This window comes from Gadus chalcogrammus, chromosome 16 (genome assembly GCF_026213295.1).
Source record: "Gadus chalcogrammus isolate NIFS_2021 chromosome 16, NIFS_Gcha_1.0, whole genome shotgun sequence".
Classification (NCBI taxonomy): domain Eukaryota; kingdom Metazoa; phylum Chordata; class Actinopteri; order Gadiformes; family Gadidae; genus Gadus; species Gadus chalcogrammus.
The window spans coordinates 34,405,678-34,431,676 of NC_079427.1; the positions used below are offsets into that span (position 1 = coordinate 34,405,678).

Here is a 25,999-nt window from a genome sequence, read left to right on the forward strand (position 1 = left end):
GAAGATAATGTCTTTATCAAAATACTCATTTTAATGAAGGCACAATGGAAAATGTAATTGATTAAAGTGTAGAATTCTAAATAAAATATTTACTCGAGTAAGAGTAAAATTACAGACTTAAAAAAGGAACGTGAAAAATACTCGTTACCCGAAAAATGTACTTTTTTACTCATTTGCGTTACTTGTAATGCGTTACTACCCACCACTGCATAGATTTGCGTGTCATCAGCATAGCAATGATGGTCAATATTGTTATTTTGCATGATTTGCCCTAGTGGGAACATGTAGATGTTGAATGTCAAAGGTGGCACTGAGGTCTAATAAGATCAAAATGGCGTTTTCTCCAGAGTCTAGAGTGAGGAGCAGGTCATTTGTTACTTTCAGCAGGGCTGTCACAGTGCTTTGACGTGATTTAAAACCTGATTGGAAGGGTTCCAAAATCTCGGCATGGTTTAAAAAGGGCAATAGATGTGTGTAAAGACAGAGATCGCATTTAGATTAAAAGAAATAGCATCGCATCGTTGAGGACGACCTCTAGTGGCGTGGAGGGGAAATGCGCAAATCACACGTGTTCGATTTGTAAACACACCGGGTGGCACTTGCCTGATTACGGCACTTGAGGTAAGTGAGCACGGGTGAGGCTATAAAGGTCCACGATTTCCGGCCGGGCTTAGAAGGGTTTGTGCATTGGAGGACACGAGAGCACGCATTGGTATGTTATTTATTAGGGATGGGCACGAGCAGGGCTGTAGTGGTCAAATTAGAGGTGGGTAAACTATGAATTTTTTGATCAGACCGACCTCGACACAACGCAACGCAAAGTGTTGCGACGCTGTAAGGCTAGCCTGGCTATATTCCATTATGTTACAATTAAAGTCATATTAAATCAATCAGTGACAGTCAATGAATGTGTTTGTAGTTTATTCAAGTTATTCAAATTTCAACAGTAAAGAAAAGTATGTGTAGATTAAGAACTATCTATCTATGGCATGTGTGTATGTGTGTGTATTAGTATGCATGCTTTTCACAGTATTACCCAGAGGGCCTCCTGTCCTCCACGTCAGGTCCTGCCTGCAGGGGCGTGTTCTGGAGTTCATGGCTCCCCTGTGCTTCACCAGCCAGGACTTCACATACGTGGTTGGATTGAACTTTGTGGTGACTGAGTGGTGGGCCATTCAGTTGAATAACATCAAGGACGACACTGTGACCAAGTGCAGACTGCATCTCAGGGGCACACTATGATGTTCATTAAGCTGAACCCCCTCTCACACTCAGCAGTGCTAACTGGAATGAGATGGTCGATATTCAGGAGTGGTGCAAGGTTTTCTGGAATGATGCTTGAGTTATCCTTAAAATCCCTATGGCCTTCAAGAATTTTTCTGTCATCAAGTCTGAACCTTTGGGCAAGTTCTACTTGGATTCCCCATACTGCTCCTCTAGGGAACAGGCCAGTTTGATGGGAAAATAACTTTAAAGAAAATAAATAATAAAATAAAAATATTTATAATATATAAAATACAAATATTTTATAAATATTTATATTTTTATTGGTTAAACCGCCAACCGCCCGAATTTAATTAAAATATGTTTTTTTGGTCGCGTCATCCGCCCGATCCACGGTTCAGCCGCGGAGTCCACGGCTGCAACCGCCAACCTCGCATCTCCAAATTGAGGCTTTAACATAGCGACCAAGCTATAGCGAAGTTGATACGCCGAAACCGGAGTTTAATATGGATAGTAAAACTCTGACTGACTTTCACTCATTTGACGTGGGCAGTACACGGATAGCATGACTACGCATTGGCCAATCTGAATGCTCGTAGTCACTTAATAGTTCGTCAAGTAAAATTGATTCATAAATCACAAAACAACTCATGTGAATTGATCATCTTCAGTCTTACTTTGTACTTGAGGCCTTTTTCGGGCATCTGTTGGAGTGGGAGCAATCGAAGGTCTCTTCAAAAATCGCCTGATATCCATGGCTAATTAATGACAGGTAGGCAGGCATGATAATCCACAACGCGCAGGGCCATGTGTTTACATACTTCCTGTTTACATATTTTCCTGGATCCTGATTGGTGTCGCTGCCGCAGCCGCAAGGCACTGATTGGAGGGACACAGACCATAATAGCATAGGCCTACAGCGCAGATGAAAATGATTCAGATTACACAGCGTTTATTTGTTCAACAATATGAAACCTTGTCTTAGGTGTTTTAAAATGATGCTGAATTTATTTCCGATTATTCCAACGGCAGAATACAAGGCACAGGGAACTTTGAGGGGCGTAAACGCTATTTGGAGGTGCGTAAACGCTATTTCCTAAATTCCAGAGGTGCGTAAACGGCGTTTACGTGCGTTTACCCTCCACTACAGCCCTGGGCACGAGTAGTAAATTCCAAACTCAAGTGATCGATGGAATTCCTCGAGGATCAATCGAGTACTTGTTTATCTATTTTTATTTATTTTTTTGTTGCGTGCATTGTCATGCACACATGCTACTACTTTATCGTGAACTCCCCACTCCTCAGTGACAGCTCGGAGATGAGCAGCGATGTTCTCTGCTGTGTGTCTCTCATCCGAGCTACGAGTCTCCAGCACCGCTGTCTTCAGGTCCCAGTCATCTCCCACATAGTGACAGGTAACTGTAACGTAGGACTCAGTTGTGAGGGAAGTCCACGCGTCTGTTGTTATTGCAACCTTTTTGGCTGTCACCAGGTCGGCCTTTAACTGCTCCCTTTTCTCCGCGTACATTTTCTCCACTCGAGCAGTGATGGTGCGCCGTGATGACACCGTGTATTCAGGCTCTATAAAGGCCATGAGATCACGGAACCCCTTCTGATCCACAAAACTCAGAGGCAGCATCTCTTTTGTGATCATTGCGTCAGCGTTGTGATTTTCTCTCCCCGGCCGGGATTACAGCTACGTTTTGCGGCGGTGAAAATAGCCGACAAACTAGGTTGCTGCGGTTCTGCTTTACCGAACACATCGCCGTGTTTTAGGAGCATATGCTGCCGCATAGTACTTGTTGTACTTTGATAGCTCAATTTGGCTTGACATAATTTACATTCAACCTTATGATGTCCTATTTCTGAAAAAAATTTCCAGACTTCGCTTCGTTTTGTTCTAGCCGCCATCTTTTAACGTATTCGTTGTGCGCACGGCACGCACCAGTGGCGCCAAACAGAAAATTGATACATTTTCAGAAAACTTTAACTCGAGTTTGTGTTTCCTCCAATCGAGTTCATTTGTAACGAGTAGTACTCGAGTAATCGATTCCTCACGCCCATCCCTATTATTTATATTTTGAACTAAGGTGTAGTTTGCAAAATGCGTATGTTTCTGGCACTTTTTCCTGTTTGTCATGTCTTCCATGTGACAGCGCATGGGACGGCGCAGACGTCCTTAGTGACGTCTTGGGCACGTTTGGTGGAGGCGCACATGGTGAAAATGTTTGTGTGGAAGACCATTGTTATTTTACAACACAGTGATATTAGATATCATAGTGATATTGTAATTATATATTTGTTTATGATATCTAACCAAATTACTTGGATTTGTTTGATATCTAACAGATATTTGGATTTGATTTAAATGTTTGATTAGGCATTTTGATTTATTTGAGAACTAACTTGATTTAATTTGTCTTTATCAATAGGTTTTCAACCTAATCCTAATCCTAATCCTGATCTGAATCCGAATCGCAATACGGAATGCTTGTTGTTCATGTCAACAATTCATGTTCAATAAAAGGAAGGAGAAGGATTTGAGCTGTCCTGCGTACTCTGTCTAACAGTGCCATTTCAAGTTGGGCAAGCACAAATGAAAACATCACCCAGATAACTTGACAATGTGATAAAACCACCTTTTCCAGGATCTTTGAAATAAAGCTAATTTTGAGGTAGGGCGGTAGTTTCTTGGACATTTTGCATCCAGGTTATGTTTTTTAAGCAGTGGCTGGACAACCGCGTGATTAAAACTTGCTTGAACAAAACCCCTGGTCAGGCAAGAGTTGAGGATGACCTGGATACTTGGGCCGATGGAGTCAAAGGCGTCTTTCATTATTTGGGAGGGGACAGCATCGTTAGAAGTTGAGAGCTTGATGACCCTAACAATGTCCCTCAGTTCCTCTAATGACACTGGTAGGAAATGGTCAAAAAGAGCTGAAGGTCTAATGCCTATGTTATGCAGGGGAGAGACTGGTGATGAGGGGGTTTAAAGACTGCCTATTGAGATTGATTTAGTCAATAAAACATTTAAAAAATGTCATGCAGATGTCGGTGGACGGCTTGACTTGTGAGGAGCCTTGTGGATTGATGATTGAGTTTAAAAGGCTAAAAAGGATTTTGGGACGATTAGCGTGTTTACTGATCATATCGGAAAAGTGTATAACTCTAGCTGCTTAAGCTGTCATGGACCGCTCCTGATTTTCCCGTTCACCTGCCTGCCACGCTGATCTCACCTCATTAGCTCAACCACCTTCACCTGTGCTCCCTCTATATCAATCCTCTCTCTCTACTCAGTCTTTGCCAGATCGTCTCTCTTTACTCACAGAGCTTTCCCGCAACTCCAGAACTGTTTCTCCAACGCTGATCCTGCCTGTTACCGAACCCTCGCCTGTCTGACCACCCGCCTGTTGTCGAGTCCCTGCCGGCCTGTCTGCTTCCCTGTTTCCGGCTCCTCGCCTGCCTGCCTGCCCTCCTGTTGTTGAGTCCCCACCTGTCCGACTACCCGCCGGTTACGGTACCCCCAGTCTACCTGATTGTCTGCCGGTCCCCGAACTCTTGCCTGTCCCCGTTTACTCTGCCTGTCTGATCCTGAGCATCGGTGCAATCAATAAACCTTTGAACTGCCCTGTCACCATTGTCAGTCTGTGCACTTGGGTTCTGCCTAATCCCCCCGTTACATAAGATGCTGTTTGAAATGTTGCTAAAGAGTTCTTGAAAATCTGGAAAGAAACAGTGAGGTGATCTTTCTTCCACTTTCGCTCTGCTGTCCGACAGGCTTGTCTGAGAGAGCGGGTAGTGTCATCCAGCCATGGTTGAGATATGAGTTTGGGGAGTTTGAGCTTAAGGGGGGCAACATAATCTAAAATTGCTGAGCATGAGGAGTTGAAAATACTCAGTAGTTCATCTGCACAAGGGGGGGGGGGGGGGGGATAACTCGCAGTTAAAATGGAGGTAGCAATATCACTAGCCAGAAAGCTATCTGCGAACTGTTCAGCAGTGAAAGGGTCTATGTAGAGTGAATAGCAACCTGGGGATTTGGCTTTGCATTGAGGATCAGAAATGTTAACATTGAATACAATAGGTTTGTGATAAGTAAGCATCCTCGACATTCACATTATCAATGGACAGGCCATGGGTTAAAATTAAGTCTAGGGTGTGCCCAAGTACATGAGAGGACTGATTAATATGTTGCATAAAGCCAAGAGAATCCAACACATGACAGAATTCCTTGACCTTGACCATCTGGACAGCAGACGTGGATATTAAAATCACCCAAAACCAACAGACGATCATGCAATGTTATAAGATGCGACAGAAAGTCCGAAAATTCTGTAATGAAGTCCTTGTTTGGGGGCCTGTGGACCAGGGCAGTAGAAATAGATTCCACAATCACGCATTGAATTTCAAAGGTGGAATGAGACCCCACAGAAAGTAGCCATAATTTGTATGTATCCCTGAAAACCAAAGCAACACCACCACCACTCCAGGAAGACCTAGGCGTGCTAAGGAAGGAGCAGTTAGTTGGACAAAGTTCTCCAAAGACAGATTTTTCACCAGCGGCCGCACCTAACCAAGTCTCCGTTAAGAACAGTAAATCCAAGCGTCGTCGAGTGAAAAAGTAATTTAAAAGGAATGTCTTATTAGACACCGACCTGGTGTTGAGTAGCGCCACTTTTGCTGCCAGTGAGATAGAGGATTGTGTACAGTGTACAAATTCCAGATTGGGGAGGTTATGCCCATTAGCCAACCCTGTCTCATCAAAATTACGTTCCCAGAGAACTATTCGGCATTCTCAATTACGTTTGGCAAAAAACGTATTTTGTCCGTGATTACGTTTTATTGAACGTATCGCAAATACGTTCGTTTTTTGCCATTTATTTACTTCTAGGATTATGTTTGGTAGAAACGTATCCCAGATATGTTGAATGTCAACGTATAGCACATTATTGCCATTAAGGCATATTTCCCTTCCGGGGAACGATTCATTTAACGTATTTAGTCTGAAACACGTATCTTGGCCGTGAATACGTTTTATTGAACAACCAACAAGGTTATAAAATACATAAAATCCTGGTTATATAGCCTACAATAGCCTACATGAATTATAATTATTTGGAAACTTCCATCACTGCCAGTACGGCGAAGGTGACGGTGATGCAGGGTTGCGAGCTTCACGGGTTGTTTTAAAAACGGATTCGCGGGTGTAAACCTCAAAGGCGCGGGTCACGGTTTTCTTGGGTATTTCAAATCCCAGCGCACAAACAGTTGGGGTGTAATAATATGTATTGTATAATCTTCTTGAAAACTCAGTCAGAACTATTAAAAACCAGAGGATGGGCGGGGTTGGGCAGTGGACACACATACACACACACACACACACACCAACCCGGTATCACGCCAAGGCGTGAAATAGATACGTTGGTCCACATCGCAAGGCGTGTTCAGGGTCAAGCTTTGCCTGACCAAAGCGTGAGGAGTACACGCTTTCTTCTCCATTCTAAATGAATGGAGGAATAGCACCAACAGGGGGCGAGACGTTGTCCTAGCATTTGGTGAAATTGTTACGTATAGTCTATATTAATCTTTATTATCTGAATGAGAAATGCAATATTTTAGGACAGATACACCATTAACGTGTTTCTAATAACATTTCTAGCGAGAAATATACCTTTTCCTTGCATAATCTCCAGTAAGTGAATGTGTATGATCTTTATTAATCTTTATTATCTGAATGGGAAATGCAATCATTTAGGACAGAATCACCATTAAACGTGTTTCTAATGACATTTCTAGCGAGAAATGCCCTTTTTCCTTGAAAAATCTTCAGTCAGTGAATGTGCATGATCTTTATTAATCTTTATTATCTGAATGGGAAATGCAATATTTTTGGACCGATTCACCGTTAAACGTGTTTCTAATAACATTTCTAGCGAGAAATATACCTTTTATTTGCATAATCTTCAGTCAGTGATTGTGTATGATCTTTAGTTTTATAGTTATTAGGAAGATTTTATCGGCTCGCTCGCATGTTTCAACGACGTCGGGTTGCTAGGGACGCTGCTTTCGCTAAACTAGAAGCTCACGTGTTTCCTGCGTTTGTGTTATTAAACCGTTACTTTATGTAACTTTTAATGCCTATCATCTTGTTAGAAACACGTATATCTGACCCAGCCAACCCAGTCGCCAAAAGCATACGTTGACAACGTTTTCCTGAACGCTGGATTAAGTCGCATTTCAACATAGAATAGCGTGTTATACACACACACACACACACACACACACACACACACACACACACACACACACACACACACACACACACACACACACACACACACACACACACACAATGCATTTCGCTGCTTAAACAACAACAACAAATATTCCCTCATATTATTACATTCAAAACATTGGCCAAAATGGAATATCTTTTTTATTTGGGCTGCTTCTAGTACATTTTGGGTGGATTTTGAACGGTATGTGAGCAGGACGTTTTTTGCAGGACCTGGCAACCCTGCGCTGTTGCCCGAGGTGCTGAAATGCTCCGGAACAGATCTGGATCCACTATGGCCAAAAGACTTGTATGCCCCCCCTCCCCCCTTAAATAAATACTATGGCAGAATAAAGAATTCATTCATGCATTATCATTCAACATGTGTTTTTACAGTATAGCGTGGTGGAGGGATGATGTATGTTGGCCAACCCGGAAGCGTCGCCCTGGGTTCCCTTGACAAAAAGCCAACGGGTTTTTCCATTGGATTTTGGATTATTGCAGAAAAATTAGTATCTTTGAAGCACCCCCTCAAAAACTGAAAATAAATAAAAATATCCTTGCTCCAAAGAACGAAATGTAAACCAATGCATTCCGATTTTTCCATGCTACACAGAACTAAATGTAAACCCATGCAAATAAAGACTTCATGGTCATAATATTTTAAAAATCATTAATCTCCTGAGGGTGGTATTCTATTTTTTTCAACGGGGCTGCATCCAGTCACTTGACCGTCATGGTTTCTATGGTGGTTGCTATCGACCGCCCCCTCTAATACTTACATTTCTTCTAAAAACCATGCGGCAAAGGAGCTGCCGTCAATTGTGTTTTTGTCGTAAACTAGGGTCCGATGGTTAAAAAAATAGACAGATATGCCAATGTATCCTTAAAAGGCAGCTTGGATGTTTTTATTTTCTGCTGTTTAGACTTCTTCTATAACCTATTTTTGAAAGCAAAACACCAAGCTCATTGATTTAACGAGGCAGGGTTATTTGAAACAATTTATTTAATAAATATTTGTGAGAGGTCATTCCTTCTCCTGAGTTTGCTTCCTATTTATGTCTAGTATACACCCCTACTGTCCACAAGCATCCCCCCCCCCTCCCCATATGGATTTAGAGAATTGTTGCCACGTCCCAGTGGTGGAGGTATCATATATATGAAAGAGGGCATTCAATTATAGCCTACTACAATGATCAATTAGGAGGCTGAAGCCCTAAAGGAAGTGATGCAAAAGGTGACTGGGCAACAACATTTAAGTAACCTGTACCTTGAGGTCTCTTATATATCAAAGGGGGTCTCAAAGGACGCATACGCTTCAACCTGTGGCTCCAGCCCTACAGGAAATGACTCAGCAAGTGCTCCATCTCATTGCACCTCACCCAGCGGCTCGCTTGCAAGATTTTGGCCTGAGGTTCTTCCCAGACCTACACCCTAGCCATCCAACATGCATATCTGAGAATCAGGCCTCTCTATAATAATGACAAAAAGTTATGAGAGAAACACACATTAACTTTTGTTGTCTCATAAGCGGCGTGGTGCCGGCTCCTTTTGACCTTTTGACCCCAGATCTCTGGGGGAATAGCTGAATCAATTCATTAGTCAATCAGAAGTAGGCCTATGTAAATATCTTCCCGGTGGCGTAAGAGCATAGGCGTCGATTACGCCGGGGACGCGTCCCCACCAGTTTTCGTAAAGACTAATTTTGTCCCCACCAGAAAAAAAAAAATGAAAAAAAATATATATATAGTTTTTTAAAAATGAATGTTTATAGCGCGAGACAGATGCGAACCAATCCACAAAAAAACGATCTGCATACGGCACACAAGCCAGCCGTCAACAATTTGCAACAATTATAACATTTGTATGAGTAGTTCTAGAATGGGGGAGGGGTGGGTGGTACGGTGGACGGCTCCTTCTCTGTGTAATCTGAACCTGACTGCTTGCTGCGCACTTCCATGGACAATCTGCTGCGGTTGCAGCCTCATGCATTTGAGGAAAGGAGGTCCGGAGGAGGTAACGTAACGTATCTATATTTATTCATGATGATGACAATCTGTACAAACTCCTTTGTCGTAGTTTGACCGAGGGCAGCGAACGATTTATCTTGATAGTTTCTATCATTGAAGCTATAGCCAACATTAGCTTCACTAAGTTCTGATTGACTTAGTTCCTCTCCCTGATCAAATGTAAACAAAGACAGAAGATTGATAACTTAATTGATTTAGCTCTGTCTTATTTATTTATTTTAAAATGCAGTGTTTTCTCCTTTTAGGAACTTGTTTCTGCCAACTCACCTCTTCATTGCCATCTACCAGTTCCTGCCTTTCATTAAGCTCTGATGTTCCTTATAAATAAATAAAAATGTGTTAACTCAATTGATTATGCCCTATTTTATGAGATTTATGTGGTGTGCAAACAAAAGTCTTGTAACCTTTATTGTAATGATTTGACCACTATGACGGTATGATGGTTGTGGTATATGTTATCAATATTGTAATTGGTTTTTGACAAAATATTGGTTTGGATTGTGCGGTTGCCTGGTACCATGGTTGTTACTTGGTAAAAATAATATGGATGATTTACGACCATCTAGTGGGGAGTCTGAAAACTGCTAACGAAACGTCATTGAAGTGAAAATAAAATAAATCATTCGTACTGTTGTAAATTCAAAATGATGTAAATAGGAAAGCTAAACGTTGAAGCACATAGGGCAAAACACTCCAGTAGCACTAGGCATGCTAGCCAACAGTGTGTCGCGCTGGTAGAGGCTAGCTAGCTAAAAAAAACTCAAGAATTACAATATATTTCTAGAATAAATATTAATTTAGCTGAGCTCATAAGACACTAGCACACTTACTGTGCATGTCAGCTTAAATTGCTTGGCTTTAAAAAAAGCTCTGATGTCCTGTCCACTCCTTTTTGACATTTTGCTGTATAATTAACTAGGTAGGATCAGAGAATGTCGGGCTCTGGTTGTATCGCTATCTCGTCTTTTTTCAGTTGTGACTAGATGTCCCCTCTGCGGCACCGTAGTTGTGGATTATTTTCGTATGAGGTGCCAGCCTGACTTGGACAATGAATGAGATATTAATACCAATACTCTATGGCTGGTATGCAATGATGAGGCATCAGACAGTCAATTAATTTGAGCCTGAATACATAGGTAAAAAGCATCACACCGCTAGTACCATGGATGGACAGTGTCAGAGCGAAAACCTGTTGAACTAAATGGATGTGGTTAGGCAGCAGGCACGCAGGCTACACCGCGGGATACATCTGCAGACCACTGGCACGTTAATAAAGGTAAGATGCGATATTTATTGCTTAAGATTTGCTGGTACTTTGGCGAGATCTTTTGTGTTTTTTGCCCTCATGTGGTCAGCTGTTTTAACTTGAAATAGTACTACTAGCTATAGCCTCCAAGTAGCCTAACTTAAATTATCCAGTGTTAGCGTTCTTACGGTGTTGGGTATAGACTAGTGGAGATTACGATAGTGGAGTCGGTGGAGTCAGTCTCTTGTTGACTCAAAGTGACTTTTGGTCATTCGCTTTGCTTGAATTATGGAATGATTGTGTGTGTGTGTGGGGGGGGGGGAGTGCATGGGTTTTGGTCAGGATGCCATGTAGATTGGATGGATGTGTGTTGTGAATTGAAAACAGCCAGCTCATGATGTGATATAAAGCGTTCAGATATAATTATTTTTAGCTTTTTCGATCTTGACATTTGTAGTGCTGTGTGTATACGTTTGCCCCTTCTGAACTTAAACACGTAGGTAATAAGCCCCTCTTTGTTTATTTTGGTATAGCTCATGTCATGTCACGTCAACATTGAGTGCATCATGGAGCAGAACATTGTGGGTCATCATGTCCAATGCTTTTTTTTTTCTTTCTTCATAAAACGTGTCAGAAATAATTATTTTGTAAAAATCTTATTAATTAGTAAGCTACACAGGTATCCCGTCTTCAGAACCTTTCATGACCTGCGCTAAAGAAAAATAAGGTGCATCCCCAGCACTTCTAAAAATGCATTCCAGATTGTGTCTCTGTCCCCACCACATTTCAAACCAAACTGACGCCAATGCGTAAGAGAGTGAACAAGGTGTCCTTCAACATCTACGCTTCCAGGCGATTGCAACGGTGCCACACATGAGCATATTTGAACATGTTTAATGGTAGTAATTAGCTGTCGAAATTGGAGGCCTTAAAGGGACTCTCACCTTTGTTGCATTTTTACACTTTTTTTGGATAAGGTTAAATTGGTATTAATAAGGTAATAACACTCTAATATGCAAGACAGACCCACCAGGAGTAAAAACAAATTATTTTACTCTCATAATATTTAGTGAAAACTTCAACCAATAAAATTCTTCGGACCGAATGACCTTATTGGCCGACAGACCTGTCTGTTTGCTGCATGGATATATAAGGTTTTCCGTCTGCTTCTTGTGGCGCATTCGGGCCCGCGTCATCAAGGCGCGTCCTCAACTAGAGGGTTTGTTTTGATTCCACGGCAGACAGTAGCGAGTAGCGACCGTAGCGACTGACGATGGCAGACCAAAGTGGTCCACGGCGTACTGAAACTGCACCATTCAGTCCGATTAGGGGACTCATCTCGGACTCGGACTCATAGTGTTACCCTCCTCTGGAGCCTCAGGAAGACCTCCAGACTGTTGGCCACCAACTGCACCATTCAGTCCGACAAGGGGACCCGATTCGGCCTCAGAAGCCAAGTGGTCCCGCTCCCCTGGATGATTCTCAGGACCTCCAGACCGTTGGCAACCAACCGCACCACTCAGTCCGATTAGGGGACCCGTTTCGGACTCAGACGCGACGTTGTCCCGCTACTCTGGAGCTCCAGGAAGACCTCCAGACCGTTGGCAACCAACCGCCACACTCAGTCCGATTACGGGACCCATTTCGGACTCAGACGCGACGTTGTCCCGCTACTCTGGAGCTCCAGGAAGACCTCCAGACCATTGGCAACCAACCGCCACACTCAGTCCGATTACGGGACCCATTTCGGGCTCAGACGCGACGTTGTCCCGCTAATCTGGAGCCCCAGGAAGACCTCCAGACCGTTGGCAAACAACCGCACTATTCAGTCAGATTATGGGACCCATTTCGGCCTCAGACGCTACGTTGTCCCGCTACTCTGTTTGTAATGCTCATACACCTTTCTATATTATGACCCCTGGGAGTCTAAACATAACCCATGGGAGTCTAAACATAACCCATGGGAGTCTAAACATAACCCATGGGAGTCTAGAACTTTTGTACTGTAGCGACCCTGGGACAGTTAAATAGTTTGTGTGTTATGTGTTACATTATATTTCGTTGTCCGTTATGCCAGTTGTTCTATGTGCATGTATTGTAATGTTCTTCTTGTCAATCAGCGTGGGGGCGAATCATTAGGTCAGCTGGGGGAGGGCCTTGGAAGAACAGGAGGGTGGGGGCCTGCACGCGAGTGAGACCGTGTTGGGGGTTGCCGGGGTAACCGGGGTTTGTTTTGTGTCGGTTTTCTGCCGTTGGTTACAATGTTACGGGTTTCAGTGACCTGGTTTTGGTTCATTAAAACTACCTTCAACTACTAATGACTCGACATCATTATGTCACCGGCGAGGTCGTTACAGTACTCGTTAAAAAATAACGCTTAGTTTTGTACTCCAAAAAATAACGCTTAGGGGGTGGGGCATTGGAGGAAGGCGGGATGATTTGAATGTGCTGTAATTCTCAAATGCAACAAAGGTGAGATTCCCTTTAATCAATAATGAGCAGCTATTGATTTGCTTCCCGATAGAAATTTGTGACAAATTACATTAGGATTATTTTATTTAACATCTACAAGTTGAGCTGAGTCCAATGACACCAAGCATGACACTCTGGAAAATGGTAACATGTATTTTATAGGTACACCTATGGTCTAGGACATGATCTCGGTGTGGCAAGAGGGCGAGCTTGATCTCATTGGACTCAGCTTAACGTGTAGATGCTAAATAACATGTAATTTGTCAAAAATCTCCATCGGGAAGCAAATCTATAGCTGGTCATTATTGATAAAGGCCTCCAAAATCGACAGCTAATTACTACCCAGAAACATATTCAAATATGATAATGTGTGGCACTGTTGCAATCGCCTCGAAAAGTAGATGTCAAAGGATACCTTGTTTGCCCCGTTAAGCCACCGGGAAGATATTTTCATACTTCTAATGGATTGATTCATATTTTAAGGTTCTCGGAGTGAGACTTTAAGCGGCTGCAGCAGAAGAGTTGAGACGAAAGATGATATCAAGACATTTATAGAATATTCCCATTCACATTATGATTCCTCGTCATAGCTATCCGACCAAACATCCTTCACATTCACCGAGCGAACATTATGAAAGTCCAGGCCCCCCCTTCCTGCCAAGTTTCGGTGCGGGGGTCCCAGTTAGGCCCTAGAATAAGGTATTCAAATTTCAGGGCGGTAGGACCTTCCTATCTCAAAAACTGTTTTTCCACCACATTCTGAACCATTAGGTCTTGCATGCAACACTTCTGAGGTGCTTTGTCCAAATGACAGTCCATTTGGGAAAACTTTTTTTCTATAAGGGCTAGAACTCCAAATCTCGGATATGTCGTTCTCGGGGCCCCAGGAAATGTGTGTAAACATTTTAGCATCCCAAGCTATCTCGAAAAGGCCGGAAAAGGGGCGTGACCTCCAACAGTACAGTAAATGTACGTAAGCATGCCGAGGTTAGTTTCTACTCCCCATTTTTTGTGGGATGGAGGTGTATATTTGTGGCTTAAGGTGTGTAGACACAGCTGGCCTCTGGCCACGTTTTTGAAGTCTGGGGTCAAAAGGTCAAAAGGAGCCGGCACCACGCCGCTTATGAGATAACAAAAAGTTAATGTGTATTTCTCTCATATCTTTTTGTCATTATTAAAGAGAGGACTGATTCTCAGATATGCATGTTGGATGGCTAGGGTGTAGGTCTGGGAAGAACCTCAGGCCAAAATCTTGCAAGCGAGCCGCTGGGTGAGGTGCCAGGAGATGGAGCACTTGCTGAGTCATTTTCTGTAGGGCTGGAGCCACAGGTTGAAGCGTATGCGTCCTTTGAGACCCCCTTTGATATATAAGAGACCCCAAGGAACAGCTTACTTAAATTTTCTCGACTCAGTCACCTATTGCATCACTTCCTTTAGGGCTTCAGCCTCCTAATTGATCATTGTAGTATAATTGAATGCCCTCTTTCATTTATATGATACCTCCACCACTGGGACGTGGCAACAATTCTCTAAATCCATATGGGGAGGGGGGATGGGGGATGCTTGTGGACAGTAGGGGTGTATACTAGACATAAATAGGAAGCAAACTCAGGAGAAGGAATGACCTCTTACAAATATTTATTTAATAAATTGTTTCAAATAACCCTGCCTCGTTAAATCAATGAGCTTGGTGATTTGCTTTCAAAAATAGGTTATAGAAGAAGTCTAAACAGCAGAAAATAAAAACATCCAAGCTGCCTTTAATGGATACATTGGAATATCTGTCTATTTTTTTAACCATCGGACCCTAGTTTACGACAAAAACAACACAATTTACGGCAGCTCCTTTGCCGCGTGGTTTTTAGAGCCATGTAAGTATTAGAGGGGGCGGTCGATAGCAACCACCATAGAAACCATGACGGTCAAGTGACTGGATGCAGCCCCGTTGAAAAAAATAGAATACCACCCTCAGGAGATTAATGATATTTAAATTATTATGACCATGAAGTCTTTTTTGCATGGGTTTACATTTCGTTGTGTGTAGCATGGAAAAATTGGAGAAACACTCCCATTCAGAATGCATTGGTTTAAATTTCGTTCTTTGGAGCAAGGATATTTTTATTTATTTATTTATTTTCAGTTTTTGAGGGGTTGCTTCAAAGATGCTAATTTTTCTGCAATAATCCAAAATCCAATGGAAAAACCCGTTGGCTTTTTGTCAAGGGAACCCAGGGCGACGCTTCCGGGTTGGCCAACATACGTCATCCCTCCATCACGCTATACTGTAAAAACACATGTTCAAGTTGAATGATAATGCATGAATTTATTCTTTATTCTTCCATAGTATTTATTTAAGGGGGGAAAGGGGGCATACAAGTCTTTTGGCCATAGTGGATCCAGATCTGTTCCGGAGCATTTCAGCACCTCGGGCAACAGCGCAGGGTTGCCAGGTCCTGCAAAAAACGTCCTGCCCACATACCGTTCAAAATCCACCCAAAATGTCCTAGAAGCAGCCCAAATAAAAAAGATATTCCACTTTGGCCAATGTTTTGAAAGCAATAATATTTGAGGGAATATTTTTTGTTGTTGTTTAAGCAGCGAAATGCATTGTGTGTGTGTGTGTGTGTGTGTGTGTGTGTGTGTGTGTGTGTGTGTGTGTGTGTGTGTGTGTGTGTGTGTGTGTGTGTGTAACACGCTATTCTATGTTGAAATGCGACTTAATCCAGTGTTCAGGAAAACGTTGTCAACGCATGCTTTTGGCGACTGGGTTGGCTGGGTCAGATATACGTGTTTCTAACAAGATGATTAGAGTTGCATTAAAAGTTACATAAAGTAACGGTTTGATATCACAAACGCAGGAAACACGTGAGCTTCTAGTTTAGCGAAAGCAGCGTCCCTAGCAACCTGACGTTGTTGAAACATGCGAGCGAGCCGATAAAATCTTCCTAATGACTATAAAACTAAAGATCAGACACAATCACTGACTGAAGATTATGAAATTAAAAAGTATATCTCTCGCTAGAAATGTTATTAGAAACACGTTTAACGGTGAATCGGTCCAAAAATATTGCATTTCCCATTCAGATAATAAAGATTAATAAAGATCATGCACATTCACTGACTGAAGATTTTTCAAGGAAAAAGTGCAGTTAAAAAGTATATTTCTCGCTAGAAATGTCATTAGCAATATATTTAACGGTGAATCGGTCCTAAAATATTGCATTTCCCATTCAGATAATAAAGATCATACACATTCACTTACTGGAGATTATGCAAGGAAAAGGTATATTTCTCGCTAGATATGTTATTAGAAACACGTTTAATGGTGTATCTGTCCTAAAATATTGCATTTCTCATTCAGATAATAAAGATTAATATAGGCTATACGTAACAATTTCACCAAATGCTAGGAGAACGTCTCGCCCCCTGTTGGTGCTATTCCTCCATTCATTTAGAATAGAGAAGAAAGCGTGTACTCCTCACGCTTTGGTCAGGCAAAGCTTGACCCTGAACACGCCTTGCGATGTGGACCAACGTATCTATTTCACGCCTTGGCGTGATACCGGGTTGGTGTGTGTGTGTGTGTGTATATGTGTGTCCACTGCCCAACCCCGCCCATCCTCTGGTTTTTAATAGTTCTGACTGAGTTTTCAAGAAGATTATACAATACATATTATTACACCCCAACTGTTTGCGCACTGGGTTTTGAAATACCCAAGAAAACCGTGACCCGCGCCTTTGAGGTTTACACCCGCGAATCCGTTTTTAAAACAACCCGTGAAGCTCGCAACCCTGCATCACCGTCACCTTCGCCGTACTGGCAGTGATGGGAAGTTTCCAAATAATTATAATTCATGTAGGCTATTGTAGGCTATATAACCAGGATTTTATGTATTTTATAACCTTGTTGGTTGTTCGATAAAACGTATTCACGGCCAAGATACGTGTATCAGACTAAATACGTTAAATGAAACGTTCCCCGAAAGGGAAATATGCCTTAAGGACAATAATGTGCTATACGTTGACATTCAACATATCTGAGATACGTTTCAACCAAACATAATCCTAGAAGTAAATAAGTGGCAAAAAATAGGCTGAGAACGAACGTAATCACGGACAAAATACATTTTTTGCCAAACGTAATTGAGAATGCCGAATAGTTCTCTGGGAACGTAATTTTGATGAGACAGGGTTGCATTAGCTCCACAACCAGGGCCAGTCGGTTTTCGGGTGATGCGGGGAGTCGAGTGAACCGTAATGTTTTGAAAATGCTATGCCGGTGTGATCGGAGGCAGGGAGATAATGTTGCACGGATAAATGCCCCCATTTCTACGTTGTCTGGTTGACGATCGGGTGAGCGGTGCTGACAGCACAGTTGGAATAGTGCCATCAGATGCGGCATGGAAGTGGATTTTAAGCCAACCGCCTCGGTGTAGATACCGGGGCCGACGTGCGATACAGAGGCTGGTGCAAAGTTTGTAAACTTCAGTTGGCAGCCAACGGGACGAAGAGTCTAACTGAAGCAAGTCAGTTGCAGAGTAGGTTAAATCCCCTGTGGCCTGCGGTGCCATGATAGATCCACAGGTAGGAATCCACAAGGACAGCAAGGCGTTGATGAGGAAGACGAGAGAAGTATGCGGCGGGCGCATTTTACCTCCACATGGATCACCGCGATAGCCAACAGAACTCACCGCCAAGTTTGATCAAAACCTTGATAGGCTAACTGCCTAACAGATCTCAGTCTGCACTCTGTCAATGGCAGGGACAGCTTGAGTTAGGCCGGTGAGAACGTCGGCGTACCAACAGCGACAGGTCCGTGGCAGGCAGGTAAGTCCAATTTTATCAGCTAAGACGATAGAATAATCCAAATTGGCTGGAGCTGTGACTACGTAGCAATTATCGAAATCTTGCTACGGGGGAAAAGGGAAAAGGGCAGACGGATACAACACAGACCCGGCGAGCAGCGGCAGGCATTCACGCCAGCGTACACTCTACCGGAAGCTGTCAAGATGTCACTGACAGCTTGACAGCTGTCACACAGGGAAGAAGGTGTGTGTGTATGTGTGTGTGTGTATGTGTGATTACCCATTTGCAGTTCGTGGATGGTCTCCACGAGAGACCAGTCGGGACTGAAGCCACAATGAGACTTATCCAGCAGATTGTCTAGAACCTGCAGAATACATGGTCACGATAAGTAATACTACTGGTAGTACTGTGTGTTATTATCATTACACACGCTGTTAGATATAACCTGGACAACACAGTAGAGATCAGCTGGCCATTATGGAGAAACTGGACCTGGATACAGTTTAGTATCAGGTAAGTATCAGTTGAGTATCAGGTGAGTATCAGATTAGTATCAGGTTAGTATCAATTCAGTATCGGGTGAGTATCAGGTTATTATCAGTTGAGTATGAGCTTAGTATCAGTTGAGTATCAGGTTAGTATGAGGTTGGTATCAGTTAAGTACCAGGTTAGTATCAGTTAAGTATCAGATTAGTATAAGGTGAGTATCAGGGGAGTACCAGTTGATTTTCAGTTGATGATCGATGATCAACGCTGTCTCAGTTATGGTGAGGTTGAGGGATAGGGAGAAGGCTAGGGTTAGGGTTAAGGTAAAGGTTATGGTTAGGCTAAACTGAGATATTGTAAATACTTAACTGATACTCAACTGATGCCAAATTGAAACAAAATTAAGACTTCATGTGGATTATCCAGGTCAAGTGTTACCCCAATAATAATTATTAGGGGTCCAAGCCAACAGGTTGGATCCCTATTGTTTTTGTAAGGATTTTTTTTATTATACTACCTCCCCCTAGAAGTGGTACCACAGCCCAAACCGTAAATTGTGCAGACACGCCAATTGCATGATTAGATCCAGGTCCGGCACCGCTACTCAGACGACAAAATCCAGACACGCCGGTCACTAGGTGGCGCTATACCAAGGAAAGACGCGTTTGGGGCTATAACTACCACACTGAACCTCCCACAGTCCAAAACGTTATACCAACAGATGCACTGGAGTCTGCTGCATCTTTTGGCATAGGCCACGCCCATTTGCGTCACTGAAGTTTTTCGGCAAAATTGCGAAAACCGCTAAACTGTTTTTTCGCTACTCCTCCCACATTTCTTGACCAATTGACACAAAACTTTGCACACGGCATCTTCAGACGCACACGCAAAGAAATCACAGACACTTTTTTTATCCGACCTTTGACGACGAAACGGTAGCGTTTTGAATATTTGTTTATTAGCTAAATTAGACGTGAAAAATCAAAAATCCAAAAAAATCTAGAATTAGACATCGGATCGAGTCCAAATTTTAAACACATGTTGGTGCTAACCAAAATGGCGTTCGATAAAAAATTCGGAAAATTACGCCCTCAGGGGGCGCAATAAACAAGGAAATTGTATATCTTCTAATTGGCCCAAGGAATGCTCTTCAAACTCAAGGGAAACCATCAAGGGGCAAACCAGAGTCTATATAGAAAATATGGCCAAGAATTATTCATGTAGGCGGGAGTTATTTGTTAAAGGAAAATTGTCTTTGGAAAATTTCGCCACAGGGCGGCGCCAAAAAACGACGACATTGTCTATCTCCTATTTGGCCAATTGAATGTTCTGAAAACGCGTTTTGGGCTATAACTCCCACACCAAACCTCCCACAGTCAAAACCTTTATGTCCACAGATTCACTGGAGTCAGCTGCATCTTTTGGCACACGCCGTGTTGTTTCGAACACATGCTTCGCGTTGTGCCGGCGAAATGCACATTTCTTGGACCCCTGCATAACTGCTTGCAGTTCTAGTTAGGGGTCCAAGCCAACAGGTTGGATCCCTATTGTTTTTGTAGTGTTTATTAGGGGTCCAAGCCAACAGGTTGGATCCCTATTGTTTTTGTAAGGATTATTATTAGGGGTCCAAGCCAACAGGTTGGATCCCTATTGTTTTTGTAAGGATTTTTATACTTCCTTCGTTTGAAGTGGTACTACAGCCCAGACCGTAAATGGTGCCGACATGCCAATTGCATGACTAGATCCAGGTCCGTGAAGACTATTTAGACGACAAAATCCAGACACGCCGGCCACTAGGTGGCGCTATACCAAGGAATACGCGTTTGGGGCTATAACTCCCACACCGAACCTCCCACAGTCAAAACCTTTATATCCACAGATTCACTGGAGTCAGCTGCATCTTTTGGCATACGCCGTTTCTCAATTTTTGAACACATGCTTCGCGTTGTGCCGGCGAAATGCACACTTCTTGGACCCCTGCATAACTGCTTGCAGTTCTAGTTTCCTATTATTAGGGGTCCAAGCCAACAGGTTGGATCCCTATTGTTTTGGTAAGGATTTTTCTTTTTATACTTATACTTTTATACTTTTATAAATGAGGAAATTGTATATCTTCTACAAAATTTCGCCGCGAAAACACTACACTGACTTCTCGCTACTCCTACCACAGTCAAATCCTTTGTATCCACAGGTTCAGGGTAGCGTTTTGAACACATGCTTCGCGTTGTGCCGGCGAAATGCACATTTCTTGTCGCGTTGTGCCGGCGAAATGCACACTTCTTGGACCCCTGCATAACTGCTTGCAGTTCTAGTTAGGGGTCCAAGCCAACAGGTTGGATCCCTATTGTTTTTGTAAGGATTATTATTATTATTCCCAGCTAGAAGTGGTACCACAGCCCAAACCGTAAATGGTGCACACACGCCAATTGCATGACTAGATCCAGGTACGTGAGGTGACGGCAGACGACTAAATCCAGACACGCCGGCCACTAGGTGGCGCTATACCTCGGAAAACGTGTTTGGGGCTATAACTCCCACACCGAACCTCCAACAGTCCAAAACGATATACCCACAGAATGCATGAAACACTTTGATCTGACCTTCGACGACGAAACGGTAGCGTTTTGAATATTGGTTTATTAGCTAAATTAGACGTGGAATATCAAAAATCCAAAGAAATCCAAAATTAGACATCGGATCGAGTCCACATTTTACACACATGTTGGTGCTAACCTTAATGTCGTTCGATAAAAAAATCGGAAAATTTCGCCATTAGGGGGCGCAATAAACGAGGAAATTGTATATCTTCTACAAAATTTCGCCGCGAAAACGCTTCACTGACTTCTCGCTACTCCTACCACAGTCAAATCCTTTGTATCCACAGGTTCAGGGTAGCGTTTTGAACACATGCTTCGCTTTGTGCCGGCGAAACGCACATTTCTTGTCGCGTTGTGCCGGCGAAATGCACACTTCTTGGACCCCTGCATAACTGCTTGCAGTTCTAGTTATTATTATTCCCCCCTAGAAGTGGGTCCACAGCCCAAACCGTAAATGGTGCACACACGCCAATTGCATGACTAGATCCAGGTCCGTGAACACTACGAAGACGACAAAATCCAGACATGCCGGCCACTAGGTGGCGCTATACCAAGGGAAAACGCGTTTGGGGCTATAACTCCCACACCGAACCTCCCAGAGTCAAAAACGTGTACCCACATATTCACTGGAGTCTGCTGCATCTTTTGGCATAGGCCACGCCCATTTGCGTCCATAATTTTTTTTCGCAAAATCGCGAAAACCGCGAAACTGCATTTTCCCTACTCCTCCCACATTTCTTGACCAATCAACACCAATCCTTGCACACGACATCTTCAGAGGCACACGAAAATAATCCATGGAACACATTTTTTATTCGACCGTCGATGACTAAACGGTAGCATTTTGAATATTTGTTTATTAGCTACGTTTTAAGTCGAAAATCAAAAATCCAGAAACAACAAAAATAGACATCGGATCGAGTCCAAATTTTACAGACATGTTCGTGCTAACCTTACCGGCGTTTGATAAAAAATTCGGAAAATTACGCCCTCAGGGGGCGCAATAAACGAGGAAATTGTATATCTTCTAATTGGCCAAAGGAATGTTCTTCAAACTCAAGGGAAAACATCAAGGGGCAAACCCGAGTCTATATAGAAAATATGGCCAAGAATTATTAATGTGGGCGGGAGTTATTTGGAAAAGTAAAATTGTCTTTGGAAAATTTCGCCACAGGGCGGCGCCAAAAAACGACGACATTGTCTATCTCCTATTTGGCCAATGGAATGTTCTGAAAACGCGTTTTACGCTATAACTCCCACACCGAAGCTCCCACAGTCAAAACCTTTATATCCACATGTTGTTCACGGTAGCGTTTTGAATACTTGCTTTGCGTTGTGCCGGCGAAATGCACATTTCTTGTCGCGTTGTGCCGGCGAAATGCACACTTCTTGGACCCCTGCATAACTGCTTGCAGTTCTAGTTCTTTTTATTATTCCAGCACTAAAAGTGTGCCCACAGCCCAAACCGTAAATGGTGCCGACACGCCAATTGCATGACTAGATCCAGGTCCGTGAGGTGACGGCAGACGACAAAATCCAGACATGCCGGCCACTAGGTGGCGCTATACCAAGGAATACGCGTTTGGGGCTATAACTCCCACACCGAACCTCCCACATTCAAAACTTTATACACACAGATGCACTGGAGTCTGCTGCATCTTTTGGCCTAGGCCACGCCCATTTGCGTCGATAATTTTTTTTCGCAAAATCGCGAAAACCGCAAAACTGTATTTTCGCTACTCCTCTCACATTTCTTGACCAATCGACACCAAACTTTGCACACAACATCTTCAGACGCACACGCAAAGAATGCATGAAACACTTTTTTGATCTGACCTTCGACGACGAAACGGTAGCGTTTTGAATATTGGTTTATTAGCTAAATTAGACGTGGAATATCAAAAATCCAAAGAAATCCAAAATTAGACATCGGATCGAGTCCAAATTCTACACACATGTTGGTGCTAACCTTAATGACGTTCGATAAAAAATTCGTAAAATTTCGCCATTAGGGGGCGCAATAAACGAGGAAATTGTATATCTTTTAAAAAATTTCGCTGCGAAAACGCTACACTGACTTCTCGCTACTCCTACCACAGTCAAATCCTTTGTATCCACAGGTTCAGGGTAGCGTTTTGAACACATGCTTTGCGTTGTGCCGGCGAAATGCACATTTCTTGTCGCGTTGTGCCGGCGAAATGCACATTTCTTGGACCCCTGCATAACTGCTTGCAGTTCTAGTTAGGGGTCCAAGCCAACAGGTTGGATCCCTATTGTTTTTGTAGGGATTTTTCTTATTATTATTAGGGGTCCAAGCCAACAGGTTGGATCCCTATTGTTTTTGTAAGGATTATTATTAGGGGTCCAAGCCAACAGGTTGGATCCCTATTGTTTTTGTAGGGATTTTTCTTATTATTATTAGGGGTCCAAGCCAACAGGTTGGATCCCTATTGTTTTTGTAAGGATTATTATTAGGGGTCCAAGCCAACAGGTTGGATCCCTATTGTTTTTGTAAGGATTATTATTATTCCCAGCTAGAAGTGGTACCACAGCCCAAACCGTAAATGGTGCACACACGCCAATTGCATGACAAGATCCAGGTACGTGAGGTGACGGCAGACGACTAAATCCAGACACGCCGGCCACTAGGTGGCGCTATACCAACGAATACGCGTTTGGGGCTATAACTCCCACACCGAACCTCCCAGAGTCCAAAAACTTGTACACACAGATGCACTGGAGTCTGCTGCATCTTTTGGCCTAGGCCACGCCCATTTGCGTCCATGAATATTTTTCGCTAAATCGCGAAAACCGCTAAACTGTTTTTTCGCTACTCCTCCCACATTTCTTGACCAATTGACACAAAACTTTGCACACGGCATCTTCAGACGGACACGCAAAGAACTCATAGACAGTTTTTTGATCCGACCTTCGACGACGAAACGGTAGAGTTTTGAATATTTGTTTATTAGCTAAATTAGACATGGAAAATTAAAAAAATCCAAAATTAGACATCGGATCGAGTCCAAATTCTACACACATGTTGGTGCTAACCTTAATGACGTTCGATAAAAATTTCGCCGCGAAAACGCTACACTGACTTCTCGCTACTCCTACCACAGTCAAATCCTTTGTATCCACAGGTCCAGGGTAGCGTTTTCAACACATGCTTCGCGTTGTGCCGGCGAAATGCACATTTCTTGTCACGTTGTGCCGGCGAAATGCACACTTCTTGGACCCCTGCATAACTGCTTGCAGTTCTAGTTAGGGGTCCAAGCCAACAGGTTGGATCCCTATTGTTTTTGTAAGGATTATTAGGGGTCCAAGCCAACAGGTTGGATCCCTATTGTTTTTGTAAGGATTTTTCTTTTTAGGGGTCCAAGCCAACAGGTTGGATCCCTATTGTTTTTGTAAGGATTATTATCAGGGGTCCAAGCCAACAGGTTGGATCCCTATTGTTTTTGTAAGGATTTTTCTTATTAGGGGTCCAAGCCAACAGGTTGGATCCCTATTGTTTTTGTAAGGATTATTATTATTATTAGGGGTCCAAGCCAACAGGTTGGATCCCTATTGTTTTTGTAGTGTTTATTTTTATTTTTATACTTACCTCCCTAAAAGTGTGCCCACAGCCCAAACCGTAAATGGTGCAGACATGCCAAATGCATGACTAGATCAAGATCCGTGGCGACTACGCAGACGACAAAATCCAGACATGCCGGCCACTAGGTGGCGCTATACCAAGGAATACGCGTTTGGGGCTATAACTCCCACACCGAACCTCCCACAGTCAAAAACGTTATACCCACAGATGCACTGGAGTCTGCTGCATCTTTTGGGCTAGGCCACGCCCATTTGCGTCGATAATTTTTTTTCGCAAAATCGCGAAAACCGCAAAACTGTATTTTCGCTACTCCTCTCACATTTCTTGACCAATCGACACCAAACTTTGCACACAACATCTTCAGACGCACACGCAAAGAATGCATGAAACACTTTTTTGATCTGACCTTCGACGACGAAACGGTAGCGTTTTGAATATTGGTTTATTAGCTAAATTAGACGTGGAATATCAAAAATCCAAAGAAATCCAAAATTAGACATCGGATCGAGTCCAAATTCTACACACATGTTGGTGCTAACCTTAATGACGTTCGATAAAAAATTCGTAAAATTTCGCCATTAGGGGGCGCAATAAACGAGGAAATTGTATATCTTTTAAAAAATTTCGCTGCGAAAACGCTACACTGACTTCTCGCTACTCCTACCACAGTCAAATCCTTTGTATCCACAGGTTCAGGGTAGCGTTTTGAACACATGCTTTGCGTTGTGCCGGCGAAATGCACATTTCTTGTCGCGTTGTGCCGGCGAAATGCACATTTCTTGGACCCCTGCATAACTGCTTGCAGTTCTAGTTAGGGGTCCAAGCCAACAGGTTGGATCCCTATTGTTTTTGTAGGGATTTTTCTTATTATTATTAGGGGTCCAAGCCAACAGGTTGGATCCCTATTGTTTTTGTAAGGATTATTATTAGGGGTCCAAGCCAACAGGTTGGATCCCTATTGTTTTTGTAAGGATTATTATTATTCCCAGCTAGAAGTGGTACCACAGCCCAAACCGTAAATGGTGCACACACGCCAATTGCATGACAAGATCCAGGTACGTGAGGTGACGGCAGACGACTAAATCCAGACACGCCGGCCACTAGGTGGCGCTATACCAACGAATACGCGTTTGGGGCTATAACTCCCACACCGAACCTCCCAGAGTCCAAAAACTTGTACACACAGATGCACTGGAGTCTGCTGCATCTTTTGGCCTAGGCCACGCCCATTTGCGTCCATGGATATTTTTCGCTAAATCGCGA

General features: G+C 43.0%; 1 protein-coding gene and 1 long non-coding RNA gene across 2 annotated transcripts in view; one reads left to right on the plus strand and one right to left on the minus strand.

The window, feature by feature from the left end:
• Window positions 1–25,999, minus strand: part of raph1a (Ras association (RalGDS/AF-6) and pleckstrin homology domains 1a) — a 217,693-nt gene that overhangs the window by 32,325 nt on the left and 159,369 nt on the right. The window contains exon 11 of the mRNA XM_056611093.1: window positions 18,332–18,416. Coding sequence (XP_056467068.1) covers window positions 18,332–18,416 — 85 coding nt within the window. The remainder of the gene's footprint in view (window positions 1–18,331; window positions 18,417–25,999) is intronic.
• On the plus strand, window positions 9,414–10,252 carry LOC130405838 (uncharacterized). The gene is made up of 2 exons (XR_008904378.1): window positions 9,414–9,514; window positions 9,774–10,252. It is a non-coding gene; the product is annotated as an uncharacterized LOC130405838 (long non-coding RNA).